Genomic DNA, 17083 nt, shown 5'->3' with positions numbered 1-17083 from the left:
GGTCTTTATATTCACTCTTGAACTCAATGCTATGTAGCTGTAGCATGAGAGAGACCCAACATGCTTATATTGTATTCCCTGCTAGTTAAGATTTTTAAGAGGATTATTTTAAGATTAGGCAACCCACCGCTGGGCTCATTAATCCTGAAGTGAAGACACCAGCTCTGCTTTCTTTATGTCCTGAGGTTATTGATATTAATAGGAATCAATTCTTCTTCACTTGCTGACTTTTACTGTAGAACCAGTCCGGCGTCAGCAGTGCAGCCCTCTCGGTCAGAGCTGCGTATTACTATGGATTTCTTCTATGCCACAGTCTGTGGGAGGTGTAATTGATTAGCAGAGGTTCAGAACAGCCGTGCGTTCAAACTCGGATGGCTTTAATACTGCACACTGCACAGTGTGTTCCCTAGCGCACAACAGCAGCACGACGTGAACAGGACGGAGGATTCAGTCCATGACCGGAAACAAGCCGGGCCGAAACGCACTGGGCCCCGCGGAGATGATTTCATGTGAAATATGGATTACTGTGTCTGTGTTTTAACACATAACGATCAGAACTGGTCCCTTGCTTTCCACTGAAAGAGAGGCTTTACCCAGCAGTGCTAATGTGGCTAATATTGAATATTAATCTGTGGGTTAATAAAAGATAAGACAAGGTAACACTTCACTGACCCTAAAGCAAGTAGCTAATGGAATGTTTTAGTCTCAGTTTCATTTCTAATTTAATATCTAAACATCATTCATGAAAACTGTGGGTAACAATCTGGTATACACACACACACACACACACACACACACCTCACATGAGAGGGGAAGTGACAGTGCTTTCTCCTCCCTCAACATCTACAGCTGAAGTGTCCTGAGCGCCAAAGGCAAACTGCCAATGCTTCTCTGAGACGCCTGGAACTTCCTTCTTCACTCAACACACTTGAAGGAGAACACTGATTGGCCAGTTATGCTAACTCAGGATGGCTTACAAGACCTGGGGCATCACCAGAGACGGAACTCATGAAGATGACAAATGCTATAATCAAGGTAGCCACAAGCTGCTTAGAACTGTGTAGGTTCAGCTTTATCTCTCTCTCACTCAGTTATTGATGTTCCTATAAGTCTAGTACATGTGGAGATCTCACATTGGAACTGACCTTAAGTTTGACTAATGGGGAAGAGAGAGAGAGAGAGGGGGGGGTGAGAGAGAGAGAGAGAGAGAGAGAGAGAGAGAGAGAGAGAGAGAGAGAGAGAAAGGGGTGAGAGAGAGAGGGGGGGTGAGAGAGAGTGAGAGAGAGAGAGAGAGGGGGGGTGAGAGAGGGTGAGAGAGAGAGAGAGGGGGGGATGAGAGAGAGAGAGAGAACCCTATAACTCTCCCTATGACCTGAGCAGATTTTCACCACCTATCTTCTGCACCATCTGCTCACACATTAAACCCCGGACCCCCACCAAGGCCCAGTGTATAACACTTGGAAGTGACATCACAGAAAGCCCATATCTACAGGACCTGTGTTAAAGCATGTATCTCCATTTCTCGTCCTTTGGTCCTCTTTCCATTTTCGGACATAATCAGGTTCCTGGGCTCCTCGGGTCTCTCTCTGTGAGGAGTGTGGTGTGTTCTCCGTGTGTCTGCGGGGGTTTCCTCCGGGCTTCTCCCACTTTCTAATCACAGGCTGGTGGGCGGAGTGCCTCTTTCCTCACGTCCTCACAGGGAAGAGCCGGAGGTGTGAGGTAAGGAGGCAAAAGTAAACGACTAAAGCATGAGCTCAGTCCAGTGCTGCTCAGTCATTTAAGGTGGTATTTATAAAGGTTAGGAAAGATGTGTAATGAAGAAAGCATCAGGGCAAGAACTGACCGAGGATCAGGGGGTAGGGGGGCTGTTTATTGGCTGTTGTGTGTGTAGCTGTGGCTCAGTGCAGTGCTGCCTTTGCTAAGTGGTGGAGTGCAGGATCATGATGAGCCATTCACACACAGCGGGTAGAGCAGAGCAGAGACAGGATAATCAATCTAATGATGCAGCTTTTACACACACACACACACACACACACACATACCCACACCCCCCCACACACACACACACACACACACACTTACACTTACACTTACACTTACACTCACATATACAGTGGAGGTAAACTTGACAGACAGCACACATCAAGCACACAATAAATTCAGAAAATACTCTCAATACACACACATATACAAGCACAAGTTTGTTTTCATAAATTGTGGGGACTTTGCATAGATTTGTATTCATTTTGTGGGGACCTACACTAAACCAAACCATAACTATAACTACCTTAACCTTTACTTTACCTTAACACAGTTAAGGTTAGAAAATATAATGACTTTCACTGGGGCAATGACATGTTCGTGGTCCCCACAAGGAAGGGAACCTTCCGCAAAGGGAGTGTGTGAACAGGTCTTGGTCCCCACAGTGTGATATATTCCTGTTTTACACACACACACACACATTAAACCTAGTGTATCTGTATAATCCTTTACACCAGAAACAGGCCCACCATCACTTCCCTGTGTCCAGAAGTTTGTGGACACTTCCAGTGATGTTGGGTACTTTATGGGGCCGTTCACACTCTGTAAATCTAAGACAATAAACGAGTAAAAACAAGATTAAAATTCATCAGTAACTTTTATTACCAGGTGCTGAGTAACAAACACACTCAAAAACACGTAAACGTACTGCACTGAGGGACTGGACTCATCAAAAATGAGTGACGCAGAGAGAACTGGCATCCGTTACGGAACCTTTTAGAAGGTCATGAATATTTGAACATGACCAATAAGGCAATATTTGGTGAGAGAAGTGCCCAGCAGGTTAGGGATGGATAGAGGGATGGGAGGAGGGAGGGGGGAGGAGGTGTTAACGTCACTGTTGCAGGGCAGGAAGAATTCTCCCCTGACACTGACCAAACCCAACACGGTAACCCTGGCCTTCACAGTGACCTACAGAGAGAGAGAGAGAGAGAGAGAGAGAGAGAGAGAGAGAGAGAAAGAGAGATAGAGAGAGAGACAGAGACAGAGAGAAAGAGCGAGAGAGCGAGAGAGAGAGAGAGAGAGAGAGAAAGTGAGAGAAAGAGAAGGAGAAAGAAAGAGAGAGAGAGAGAGAGAGAGAGAGAGAGAGAGAAAGAGAGATAGAGAGAGAGACAGAGACAGAGAGAGAGAGAGAGAGAGAGCGAGAGAGAGAGAAAGTGAGAGAGAGAGAAAGTGAGAGAAAGAGAGAGAGAGAGAGAGAGAGAGAGAGAGAGAAAGAGAGATAGAGAGAGAGAGCGAGAGAAAGAGAAGGAGAGAGAGAGAGAGAGAAAGAGAGAGATAGAGAGAGAGACAGAGACAGAGAGAGAGAGAGAAAGCGAGAGAAAGAGACGGAGAAAGAAAGAGAGAGAGAGAGAGAGAGAGAAAGAGAGAGACAGAGAGAGAGAGCGAGAGAGCGAGAGAGAGAGAGAGAGAGAAAGAGAAGGAGAGAGAGATAGAGAGAGAGACAGAGACAGAGAGAGAGAGAGAGAAAGAGAGAGAGAGATAGAGACAGAGAGAGAGAGCGAGAGAGAGAAAGTGAGAGAAAGCGAAGGAGAGAAAGAGGAGAGAGAGAGAGTGTTAGAGATTGATAATGATAGTAAACAATAAATGTGGTGGGTTTGAAGTGTGAAAGGGGCTTCTCAAACACACACTGACGCCCCCTGCTGACACACCTGTGATAGTGACCTCATCTCCATCCTTAAGGAATGTCCGGCTCTCTCCTCGTCCGAGATCAATCACCTTCGAGCCTCTCCACGAGAGCTCCAACATGGAGCCAAAACTCTCCGGACCCTACACACACACACACACACACACACACAATGTACAAACCACACATAAATACACCCAGATAGTAATGAATATTTGGTCCAAATGTGGCACAACTTCAGAGCTCTTTTGGCCCAAACACCACACTGTAATCCAAGTCAATCCTGTCAAATCCATGAGACCGATTTGGCCCAGACATGATGCAGACATTAGCGCATCGTTTTAGGATTAGGTCTAATATTTATAACAGTTATCACACACTGACCGGTCCGCTGATGGTCCCGGAGGCAAGCAGATCTCCTGGACGTACGTTACAGCCGTTCACTGTGTGATGGGTCAGCTGCTGCTTCATCGTCCAGTACATGTACTGCAAAGATACAGGAGCGGTCAGTCAGTCTCCCTCCCCTGGCTGTGTGTTATCTTTAACAACAAAAGCGTTTATTAAAATGTAAGCAATAAGACCTTGTTGGAAACTTCTGGGCTATGTTTTTGGAAACATGAGGAAAAAAAGCTCAGTCTCCTTCATCGGTTGCCTCCAGGGAATGGAGGCTATTACTGAGTGGAAATGACCAGCTGTCTGGACAGATAACCCAACCCCAGCACAGCGTACGCTCCACTGTATTACACTCAGCATTAGCTCAGCCAGGAGCCTGAGATTAACAGCACAATACACACAGCACCGTAGAGCTGGTGTACACAGACTGGGAAAATATGGAAAACATGGGAAAAGATTTGAGATAAACCTGTAAAACCTTTTAAAGGGACGTTCTCTCCCTTTTCTCCACAGTGGAGCACAACTCTGTTTCTTAAAGAAACGTCTGTGACCTGCTTCGGTCCAAACACCACAGCAGTGTTCTCCCCCTGTGTAAACAGCCCCTGTTCAGAACGCCCGCTTTCAGCACCTGTTCCTTTAAATGATAATGAGCCGCTCGCTGTTCACCCCGACCCCGAGCGCACAGCAGTGAGGAGCGAGGAGCAGAAGCTCTGGTTTTTAGCCGTTTTCACTCTGTTCTCTTTCTTCTCCGTTTTTACTCAGTGCTCTTTTGTTGGGTTTGTCCTCGTCTTTGTGCTCTCACCTTTTATTTTGTTGGTGTCTTAGCCAGCACACAGAAGACTGGGTGGATCCTGTTTCACAGTGTGTGTGTTGGTGTGTACAACAAATGCTTCATTAGCATGAACTAGCTATGTTTTAATGTGAGGATATTCATATTCAACTCGGCTTCACGTTCTTCTTTGGTATGAGGGGTAAATAAATTTTACTAGTGCTAATATTTTAACATAATATTATTATTTACATTAATAATATTGTTTATGGGAGGAATGATGGTGGCACAGCAGGTAGGTGTCGCAGTCACACAGCTCCAGGGTCCTGGAGGGTGTTGGTTCGAGTCTTGTTCTGGGTGACTGTCTGTGAGGAGTGTGGTGTGTTCTCCCTGTGTCTGCGTGGGTTTCCTCCGGGTGACTGTCTGTGAGGAGTGTGGTGTGTTCTCCCTGTGTCTGCGTGGGTTTCCTCCGGGTGACTGTCTGTGAGGAGTGTGGTGTGTTCTCTCTGTGTCTGCGTGGGTTTCCTCCGGGTGACTGTCTGTGAGGAGTGTGGTGTGTTCTCTCTGTGTCTGTGTGGGTTTCCTCCGGGTGACTGTCTGTGAGGAGTGTGGTGTGTTCTCCCTGTGTCTGCGTGGGTTTCCTCCGGGTGACTGTCTGTGAGGAGTGTGGTGTGTTCTCTCTGTGTCTGCGTGGGTTTCCTCCGGGTGCTCCGGTTTCCTCCCACGCTCCAAAAACACACGTTGGTAGGTGGATTGGAGACTCAAAGATGTCCATGGGTGTGAGTGAATGTGTGGTGTGTGTCGCCCTGTGAAGGACTGGTGCCGCCTTGTGTCCAGTGGGTCCGGAGTCTACCCGGAATCACTGGGCGCCCTGAAGTGGATAAGGGCTACAGTATGTAGCATCAATGAATGAATGAATCAATCAACATTGTTTACCTGTAACTAAAAGCTGCTGAATATTTAATATGTGAAACTACATAGAAAGCATGTGTGTTTATATCACAAACATTTGATACACATTTAGTGCATAATGCCGATCAGGTTCTCACCTTGAAGTTTGACCTGCAAATAGTGGTGGCCTCTTTCATCCCGTCCCCTGATGGAGAGAGAAATATGATGATATGATGTTAGGGTTAGTGAATGAGTGAATAAAAGAATGAACCACATACCTTTGAGTGACACAAAGAGGTTGATGTTGAAGGTGTATGGGTCCTGGTGTCGAAGATATGGGAGCGGCTCTGGGTCCTAAAGTGTCAGAACAGGTCAAGATAAGTCAGAGCCTCAGACTAACACCTTAGAGACTCAGGGTTTGACCCAGACTCTCACTTTAGAGACTCGGGACTCGACTCAGACTCTCACTTTAGAGACTCGGGACTCGACTCAGACTCTCACTTTAGAGACTCGGGACTCGACTCAGACTCTCACTTTAGAGACTCGGGACTCGACTCAGACTCTCTCACATTAGAGACTCGGGACTCGACTCAGACTCTCTCACATTAGAGACTCGGGACTCGACTCAGACTCTCACTTTAGAGACTCGGGACTCGACTCAGACTCTCACTTTAGAGACTCGGGACTCGACTCAGACTCTCACTTTAGAGACTCGGGACTCGACTCAGACTCTCACTTTAGAGACTCGGGACTCGACTCAGACTCTCACTTTAGAGACTCGGGACTCGACTCAGACTCTCACTTTAGAGACTCGGGACTCGACTCAGACTCTCACTTTAGAGACTCGGGACTCGACTCAGACTCTCACTTTAGAGACTCGGGACTCGACTCAGACTCTCACTTTAGAGACTCGGTACTTGACTCAGACTCTCACTTTAGAGACTCAGGACTTGATTCAGAGTGACATTTTAGAGACTCGGGACTCGACTCAGACTCTCACATTAGAAACTCAGGACTTGATTCAGAGTCACATTTTAGAGACTCGGGACTCGACTCAGACTCTCACTTTAGAGACTCAAGACTTGATTCAGAGTCACATTTTAGAGACTCGGGACTCGACTCAGACTCTCACTTTAGAGACTCAGGACTTGATTCAGAGTCACATTTTAGAGACTCTGGACTTGACTCAGACTCACATTTTAAAGACTTGAGACATGACTCTGATTCCCACTTCAGAAACTTAAGACTTGATTTGGTTTGGTCTCAAGTCTTAACTCGGACTGTCTCAGAACTGACTCGGATTCTTATCTCAGAGACTCTAAAGACCAGAATCAGACTTGATTTGGACGTTATTTCAGAAACCCAAGACTAAACTCAGAGTTAGGACTAAACTCAAAACTCGAGACTTGCCTCAGACTTACACCTGAGACTTGGATGAAGTGATAGCCAATGAATGGACACACAAGATAAGGGCTTTGTAATCGATCAGAGGGAGACTATCAGCATTACCCTCGTTTCCTCTTACCCCAAATGTAGCTAGGTTTTTACTTTCTTTCACCTTCATTAGCTGTGAATCAAACCTCAGACACCTCACATTTCTCTGTTAATCTCTGTTTGAGATAGAAGGGGAACATTTGGAAATGTTATATTTTATGCCAAACTCCATAAACACCCAAGCTCGAATGACTTTTAATAAAGAGGAGAAAGAGACAGAGAAAGCTCTCTCTCGCTCGACTCAGCTGAGCTCAGCTCGGCCCGAATGGAGGGAGCGGATGGTAATAACTCGGAGGACAGACTCTGGCACGTCTCATTGCCCCTCGTATGCAAAGTCTGCACCTCTGCAAAAGTCTCCTCCGCTGGGGCCTTCACAGAGCTCAGCTTACCTTCTGCCTTCATCCACAAAGATGATTATCATTTTTAACCCCGATGAGCTTCGTCTGCTTAGGGATGAGGTACTAACACTTCGCCCGTGAAGATACGAGTGGTGCTCTTTAAGTCTAGAAGGAATGAAGGTATGACAGTTCCATTCTACAGTGAGTTTCTAGACCCCCAATGTGTTTAATATTCTTTGGAACATTAGGAGAGTTGCCTCCACTTCCACCACTGTGCATCATCCTCAGTCACCACACACCAGCCTTTGGGCAGAGAGGAGACGAGAGGGAGGGACCGAGCCGATTAACTGAAGACGGGGACAATCAGGATGTGAGAGAGAGTCGCCCCAGGGGCAGATTTACCTGGACACCAGGGTCACAGCCTCAAATACATGTCCCAGCATCATTTTGGACCTCAGAGAATTGGAAAGGGCTGCTGTGTTTGTTCAGTACTGTGTCTCTGTCCCTGCCCCCTGGCGTTAAGATCCACACAGACCACAGCGACAGCGCCCCCTATTGATTAGTTCTTCTCCGACTCATCCCACAGTTCTTGAATAAAACTCTATCACTCGCACAAACACAGTCCTATTGCTCCACATTGCACCCCTCTATTCGATACCTGTTACTGAGTATGAACTCAGGCCACATGCGACCGCTGATGACTCCAAGGCCGTCTTAAAATTATACAAAGCACTACCTAAAGGACAAAGCACAAGATCCTGACGTTCAAAACAAACCCCGGCCCAATGTTTTTAAAGCAGCCATCATAACAGATTCACTCCCACCTAATGAGTTTAGTCAGGGCACCTACGAAGGCTGTGATCACACTGATCAAATGAGAAAAGGTTAGACGACCGACACAAACGCTCACACTGAGCATCAACAAAACAGCAGCAGCAGGGGGACGGTCTCTGAGGGCGGCCGGGGGTTCTGCGCCCAAGAGTCCCAGCCTTCGAAGTTGTTTCTGCTCAGTACAAACACAGCCAAGTGTCTTTCATTCATATTTCACTAAAACAGTGGAGAAACTGCAGTGTGGAAAGTTCAGATTCTAAATATTCCATCCACACTACATTTCAATTAAATTTTGATTCAGTTCTTTTTTTTTTTTCTATAAAAACGTAGCACTGTTTCACTAAGGAGCTGTATATAATCCCAGGTCTCAGCTGGACACAACATGAGGAAGAACAGTGAGAGGAACCAGATCTGAAAAGGGAGCTCTGGTTAGCCCTGAGGCAAAACAACAAACAGCAGTATATAAACACAGTATTTCACTCACTCACTAAAACTAGAAAATTTGATCATATCAGCCCAGTATTATGGCTTCCAGTTAAATTCCGTATTGATTACAAAATTCTTTTACTCACGTATAAATCCCTACATGGTCTCGCCCCTGAATACTTGCAAGACCTCATCACACACTATGAACCACCAAGATTACTCAGATATCAGGGCGCCGGCCTCTTACTAGTACCCAGAATTCATAAGACGTCAGCGGGGGGGAAAACCTTCTCCTACAAAGCCCCTCAGCTCTGGAACAATCTTCCAGCTAGTGTTCGGGACGCAGACACAGTCACTATGTTTAAGTCTAGGCTCAAAACACACTTGTTCAGTTTAGCCTTTGGCATCTAACCTCTGTCTAGTTTAAGGTTGTCGTTTCAGGAACTCATGGACATGGAGAATCAGGGTAAACCCGGATGATGTGCTCACAATTTCTCTTGTTTGGAACGGAAGGATGTCTTTGCCTGAGCTCCTTCTGGTTTCCCTCCTCCCAGTCTGTTACAGTCAGATCCGTCACTACACTAATGAAAATATTCACATGCTCTTGTTCTCTGCTGCACTCAACTAAACTAACTGCTTCCCTTTTACTGTTTTCTGAGAGAATGGTGGCCCACTGATGGAAGATTGTTTGCTGGATTCTCCTGCAGACCAGACCAGACCAGCTGCTCACCTTATTATTATTATTATTATTATTATTATTATTATCATGTAGCTTAATGACACTTCATTGGTGATCATTTAAAATTCAATCTATAGTTTGATCAGAGGAGGATGGGTCCCCTTTGTGAGTCTTGGTTCCTCCCAAGGTTTCTTCCTCCAGCCTCGAGGGAGTTTTTCCTTGCCACTGTCGCCTTCGGCTTGCTCGCATTGGGCTTTGATTTAAATGTTCTGTTTTGAAACTGTGAAGCTGCTTTGTGACAACGTCAGTTGTAAAAGGCGCTATACAAATAAATTTGATTTGATTTGATTATTATGAATATGAACTTGCTTTATTCTGTGTTGCCTTTTGCCGCTGTATGTTTTCACACACCGTATGCTTTGTTTCTGGCTCCTCCTCCTATACTATGTTTTTTTTTAAATTCCCAAGGAGATGGCTGAATTTACCTGAACTGCATTGGGCTCCACGAATGGCAACAGAGCCTCCATGGGCACCACCCAGGGCGAGATGGTGGTCCCAAAATTCTTCCCTAAAAACGGACCCAGCGGTACATATTCCCAGGCTTGGATATCCCTGGCTGAGGACGGAGGAAGAGAGGGATTGATTAAGTCAATATACAAATGTATAAATTCATTATTTAGTTCTCAACATGTGATATATTTTTGATGCATTTAAATATATGTTTACTTCTTTTCTTGATTAAAACTAGAGCTATAACATAAACAACACTATTTTATACAACACATGGATAAAACAAAACCAAGGCCAGCTCCTCAGAAGGAAATAGCACTTGTGTGAACCAGTGCAAGACAAAATCTGATTCAACAATCTGCTCTGCACTGGAGCCAAACAAACAAACAGATCTATAAAGCCTTAGCCTCCCACCCGCAAACCACACACACACACACACACACACACACACTTCACCAGCAGCTCTGTTCTCTGAAAGTTTCTCATTTGGAGCCTCTTTTCCCTTCAGTTCCCAAAAACCATGATGCCATTGTACACGAGCAGCTGCAGGGAGGGGAGTGGGGGCTGTGATGGAATGATTTTAGAAAGTTTCCAACAGAAGAACCACTTTTGGTTGAACAATTTGTTTGCAAATGAGATACGAGAGGGGCGACACGATGGTGCAGCAGGTAGGTGTCACAGTCACACAGCTCCAGGGACCTGTCTGTGAGGAGTGTGGTGTGTTCTCCCTATGTCTGTGTGGGTTTCCTCCGGGTGACTGTCTGTGAGGAGTGTGGTGTGTTCTCCCTGTGTCTGCGTGGGTTTCCTCCGGGTGACTGTCTGTGAGGAGTGTGGTGTGTTCTCCCTGTGTCTGTGTGGGTTTCCTCCGGGTGACTGTCTGTGAGGAGTGTGGTGTGTTCTCTCTGTGTCTGCGTGGGTTTCCTCCGGGTGACTGTCTGTGAGGAGTGTGGTGTGTTCTCTCTGTGTCTGCGTGGGTTTCCTCCGGGTGACTGTCTGTGAGGAGTGTGGTGTGTTCTCTCTGTGTCTGCGTGGGTTTCCTCCTGGTGCTCCGGTTTCCTCCCACGCTCCAAAAACACACGTTGGTAGGTGGATTGGCGACTCAAAGTGTCCGTAGGTGTGAGTGTGTGAGTGAGAGTGTGAGTGTGTGTTGCCCTGTGAAGGACTGGCGCCCCCTCCAGGGTGTATTCCCGCCTTGCGCCCAATGATTCCAGGTAGGCTCTGGACCCACCGTGACCCTGAACTGGATAAGGGTTACAGACAATGAATCAATGAATGAATGAATGAGATACGAGAGTCTGAGGGAGCTTTTTAAAGATTAAAGAAGCGATATGTCATTTTTTTTCATTAGCGTTTTTTGAAATGAGTATATTGTCGCTTTTCAAAGAAAAACATGTACCTCCCAAAATAGTAGCTTTACAGGAAGCTAGGTTTATCCAGGAGAGCAGGGTGTGATTCCCAGCTCATGATGAGGACCACGAGTCATAACAGACTCCTAACACCGAGTTAGTCACCGCTGTGAGACAATCAGAGGAGGAAGCACACTTTGTCCTGTGTTTTTTTTTAGCCTTTGTTTCCTTGCACTCGTAAAACAGCGATAACAGTCGGAGCGTGATGTGGAAGATGCCACTATGGACTTGCGGCAGGGGGAGATGAAATAATAAAAGACATTGACAGTGGTGCTCAGTCAGAAAGGCCGTTTTGGCGCGACCGGGAACCGTCAGTAAATCACGGCCACGTCGTTGAGTTCAGCCGTCAGGGCCTCGGCGGAGTTTAATAAGTTTTATAGGAGCCCTCTGAGAGAGGCTCCATATTTCAGCGCCAACAGGAGGCAGCTCTGGCCATCTACCTTCAGCTAATGTAAAATGTCAGCTCTGTTATTCTGAAGAAAACAGGATGGATGAAGATGGACGATACGGGGAAGCACCGGTGCGACCGTGAAGACATGGGCCGGGGTCTCAATCCCTGCTTCTAAGAATGGACATAGTGTAGGGTGCTGATACTGTGCTAAGTGCTGTACACTGTACACAATACGACACAGTGCAGTTTACTGCAGCAGACCAGAGGGGGGACGTTTCCACTGCCATTTTTATCGAACATGATACGATATATATACAGTACACTGTGTCTGGCAGAGTTTAGTGAGAAACACAAGTTAGACTCCCTCTCTCTCAAACAGAGCAGGGTTCGATTCCCAGCTTGGGTCCTTCAGATAGATCCCTAACACTACTTTAGTCACAATGTCAGATACGTTCAGATCAGAGTGTCTGCCAAGTGCTGTAGGCTAAGAGTAAATTAATCAATCAATCAATCAATCTGTCTGTCTGTCTGTCTCTCTCTCTCACTCTCATTTTTTTCTCTCTCCTCTCTTTCTCTCTCCCGCTCTCTCTGTCTCTCTCTCTTTCTCTCTCACTCACTCTCTCTGTCTCTCTCTCTCTCTCTTTCTCTCATTTGCTCTCCCTTTCTCTCCTCTTTCTCTTGCTCTCTCTCTCCCTCTCTCTATCTCTCTCTTTCTCTTGCTCTCTTTCTCTCTCTGTCTCTCTTTCTCTCTCTCTCTCTCTCCCTCTTTCTCTCATTCGCTCTCCCTTTCTCTCTCTTTTTCTCCCTCTCTCTGTTTATTCAGCATTAGACTACAAGAATATAAATATATTACTGTAGTTGGTAACAGATAAACTATTAAAGATATTAAAGTAACTGGTTTAGAGACTGTGAGATGCTGTCAGGTGTGTGTGTGTGTGTGTGTGTGTGTGTGGTGTAAAGGTGTGCTCAGCTGATCTCAGAGCCTGAGCTTTTCTCTGTGTTACTGAGATCTGATGTGCACTCTCTGACCTTCAGTGTAAATTTTATTCTCTATTATTGCTTCCATAAAACCCTACAGACTCACACCCGACAGAGCAGAGAACTCTCTCTCTCACACACACACACACACACACACACACACACACACACACACACACACACACACACACACACACACACACACACAGTAGCTGAGCTGAATCTTAATGCCCAGACTACACTAACGGTGAGAAGAATCACTACCCTCTCAGTGACGGTGCAGTCCCAGCGTCAGGGGTCAGGGGAGTAATCGCCCCACATCTCAGTAACATTTCACTAATGTTCTTCAGCTCACATTTGTTTATAATACAATAATATTTAAAATATTATAGACATACTATTCAAGCTGTGGGGTGAGCCCCCTTAAGGCACTAGAGGGGTAGTGCAAGTGAGAGGTGAAATTCCTCCTCTGACATTTCATTATCTTTCACCAACTCAGAAATATTCTTTTAAAAGTAAGAGTCAACATGAGTGTCAGGTGATGTCACGTAGCAGCATGGCGTTTAGGGGCTGATGAGGACGAGGACATTGAGCCCCCTACAGCAAAAAAAAAGAGAAGTTCTTACTTATTTTAGAATAATCATTAAATAATACACAATAAAAGTCCTGGACTAAAGGGATGATGTGAGCTGTTTAAACAGACGCTGTGGGAGTGTGTTTTAGTCGAGGGAGCCAGGGACTCCAGGGGAAACAGTGTGAACACCTCTGACATCCAGGATACACATTAGCCCCAGCCGCTGAGGCTCTGGCCAGTTCTGTTAATCAGAGCAATATTACATTCAAGTGTTTTGTTTCTGTTTAAAGGAGAACACCCACCGCTCCAGTCGTTCATCAGCACCATGCCGAAGATGTGCTCATGGGCTTTCTCTACAGGGATGGGCTCTCCCAGCTTATTACCTGGGCCCACGAAGAATGCCTACCACACACAAACACACACACACACACACACACACACACACAAACACACACACAAACACACACACAAACACACACACAAACACACACACACACAGAGAGAGAGAGAGAGAGAGAGAGAGAGAGAGAGAGAGAGAGTTGTGGAACTGAGTAAAGCAGGCCTCTGGTCACAACAAACCTGCATCACCATAAGCTCTGAAGGACTTAATAACATATGAAGAGTTGCATTACGATGCTGCCCCCCTCCCCCACCCCCCCCTCCCCATCACAGACATCATATCCTCAAAAGGTCAGTGCTCATAACGCTAACAAGACAGCATCCTCACCATTTCCAGCTCGATGTCCAGCTGCTTCGTGGCCCCGAAAACAGGCGGCTTGGCTGAAAAACAGAGAGAAATAGAAACATAAATCGACGGGGAGGGGTTTGACGTCCACTCCAGCGCGCTCCGGCCGGCAGCACGTCCACCACACATTAATATTCAGCCTCCCAACCCGCTTCTTGCCATCAGCCGCCATGTCAGAGCTGCAGCTGATCAAAGGCAAATATTTGGGGGTGAAATACGAGAACTAACCTTAGAGTCTTCAGAGCAACTTAATGTTATTCCTGCCGTGAAAAGTTCCCTCAGACTTTTACCATGACTCAGCAGCTCGGGGCTATAGGCTCGGGGTTTAGGAATGAACACCTACTGAGAGGGAGCTGCTGAAACAAGTGGTGATGAGGGCTTCGCTGGTGGAAATTAGGGGTGCAAAAGAAATATGTGAGTGTGCAAATGTCAGAGACCAGCCTTGATTTATTTATTTGTGGTCCAACCTAAGTGTATGGTCTTTATTTTTAGGGAAAATAAATCTAAATGACACATTGTCTGTTCTTTGTCTTTACCATAGCTTCCATTCGTTCACATCCTTTCAGACCCACAGTGTTGAGTTGTAGGGGTATGACACTAACATGGTAGTGCGTGTGTGTGTGTGTGTACTGATGAAGCATATGTGTTTTTACCTGGGTCTGGCCTCATCTGGCCCTGGGGTCTTCTGATGGGGGTCCCAGACACAATCACAGAAGAAGCTCGGCCATGATAGCCCACTGGTAGCCTCAACCTGAACACAATGATAATATGTACATATTCTTCACTCTTTCACTCCATCACTCCCTCTCATTCTGCCATAATCAGCCAGTGGTTTCCACAGATAAGCCTCTGGCGTTCTTCTCTGACAACCATCTCTCGCCTTAAAGAAACAATCAGACCCTGTTTGAGCTCATCCAACTAAGGGTGTTTGTTTTTCTTGCCTGCAGTAACAGCCTCTTTTCATCTGGAGTGGCTTTACACAGGAACATTTCTGCTAGGATTTGATGGCATCTGGAGTTAGACCATACAGGCACAGCAGTGATAAACCTGATCAATAACTAAACTGAAAATAAAATTTGCATGTGCCCTAAGATTTAATACTTAATGAAGAGTATCTCAGTCTTAATGACTATTATATCGTTATATAATATTATATTAAATTAAATTAAGAGTATCTCAATCATAATTAGTATCTCAAACTTAATGGGGACTATTTCAATCACAATTAGGAGTATCACATACTTAAAGAGGGCTATCTCAGCTTTAATGAGTATCTCATTTTTAACAAGAAATGTCATAACCTTAATGAGGAGTATCTCAGTCTTAATGAGGAGTGTCTTAATCTTTATGAGGAGTATCTCATTCGTAATGAGGAGTGTCTTACTCTTAATGAGGTGTATCTCAGTCTTAATGAGGAGTGTCTCAAACTTAATGAGGAGTGTCTCAATCCTAATAAGGAGTGTCTCTTCATGAGGAGTATCTCAATCCTAATAAGGATTGTCTCAAACTTAATGAGGAGTATCTCAATCCTAAAGAGGAGTGTCTCAAACTTAATGAGGAGTGTCTCTATCTTCATGAGGAGTGTCTCAATCTTCATGAGGAGTATCTCAATCTTCATGAGGAGCATCTCAATCTTCGTGAGGAGCATCTCAGTCTTAATGAGGAGTATCTCAGTCCTAATGAGGAGTGTCTCAATCTTAATGAGGAGTATCTCAGTCCTAATGAGGAGTGTCTCAATCTTAATGCGGAGTATCTCTATCTTAATGAGGAGTGTCTCTATCTTAATGAGGAGTGTCTCTATCTTCATGAGGAGTGTCTCTATCTTCATGAGGAGTGTCTCTATCTTCATGAGGAGTGTCTCAATCTTCATGAGGAGTGTCTCAATCTTAATGCGGAGTATCTCAGTCCTAATGAGGAGTGTCTCAAACTTAATGAGGAGTGTCTCAAACTTAATGAGGAGTGTCTCTATCTTCATGAGGAGTGTCTCAATCTTAATGAGGAGTATCTCAATCTTCATGAGGAGCATCTCAATCTTCGTGAGGAGCATCTCAATCTTCGTGAGGAGCATCTCAGTCTTAATGAGGAGTATCTCAGTCCTAATGAGGAGTGTCTCAATCTTAATGAGGAGTATCTCAGTCCTAATGAGGAGTGTCTCAATCTTAATGCGGAGTATCTCAGTCCTAATGAGGCGTGTCTCAAACTTAATGAGGAGTGTCTCTATCTTAATGAGGAGTGTCTCAATCCTAATAAGGAGTGTCTCTTCATGAGGAGTATCTCAATCCTAATAAGGATTGTCTCAAACTTAATGAGGAGTATCTCAATCCTAAAGAGGAGTGTCTCAAACTTAATGAGGAGTGTCTCTATCTTCATGAGGAGTGTCTCAATCTTCATGAGGAGTATCTCAATCTTCATGAGGAGCATCTCAATCTTCGTGAGGAGCATCTCAGTCTTAATGAGGAGCATCTCAGTCCTAATGAGGAGCGTCTCAATCTTAATGAGGAGTGTCTCAGTCCTAATGAGGAGTGTCTCAATCTTAATGCGGAGTATCTCAGTCCTAATGAGGCGTGTCTCAAACTTAATGAGGAGTGTCTCTATCTTAATGAGGAGTGTCTCTATCTTCATGAGGAGTGTCTCTATCTTCATGAGGAGTGTCTCAATCTTCATGAGGAGTGTCTCAATCTTAATGCGGAGTATCTCAGTCCTAATGAGGAGTGTCTCAAACTTAATGAGGAGTGTCTCAAACTTAATGAGGAGTGTCTCTATCTTCATGAGGAGTGTCTCAATCTTAATGAGGAGTATCTCAATCTTCATGAGGAGCATCTCAATCTTCGTGAGGAGCATCTCAATCTTCGTGAGGAGCATCTCAGTCTTAATGAGGAGTATCTCAGTCCTAATGAGGAGTGTCTCAATCTTAATGAGGAGTATCTCAGTCCTAATGAGGAGTGTCTCAATCTTAATGCGGAGTATCTCAGTCCTAATGAGGAGTGTCTC

At 45.4% G+C, this 17083-nt stretch overlaps 1 protein-coding gene across 1 annotated transcript in view; it reads right to left on the bottom strand.

The window, feature by feature from the left end:
• Positions 1 to 2636: 2636 nt before the first annotated feature.
• fah (fumarylacetoacetate hydrolase (fumarylacetoacetase)) overlaps positions 2637 to 17083 on the bottom strand; it is a 22194-nt gene continuing 7747 nt past the window's right edge. The window contains exons 6-14 of the mRNA XM_066647582.1: positions 14746 to 14843; positions 14075 to 14127; positions 13650 to 13749; positions 9974 to 10104; positions 5999 to 6074; positions 5879 to 5925; positions 4052 to 4153; positions 3693 to 3810; positions 2637 to 2952 (exon numbers count right to left, since the gene is read on the bottom strand). Coding sequence (XP_066503679.1) covers positions 2876 to 2952; positions 3693 to 3810; positions 4052 to 4153; positions 5879 to 5925; positions 5999 to 6074; positions 9974 to 10104; positions 13650 to 13749; positions 14075 to 14127; positions 14746 to 14843 — 802 coding nt within the window. The 3' untranslated portion in view covers positions 2637 to 2875. The remainder of the gene's footprint in view (positions 2953 to 3692; positions 3811 to 4051; positions 4154 to 5878; positions 5926 to 5998; positions 6075 to 9973; positions 10105 to 13649; positions 13750 to 14074; positions 14128 to 14745; positions 14844 to 17083) is intronic.

This window comes from Hoplias malabaricus, chromosome 16 (assembly GCF_029633855.1).
Source record: "Hoplias malabaricus isolate fHopMal1 chromosome 16, fHopMal1.hap1, whole genome shotgun sequence".
Classification (NCBI taxonomy): domain Eukaryota; kingdom Metazoa; phylum Chordata; class Actinopteri; order Characiformes; family Erythrinidae; genus Hoplias; species Hoplias malabaricus.
The sequence above is the reverse complement of the archived record's forward strand: the minus strand, read 5'-3'. Positions and strand labels throughout refer to the sequence as shown.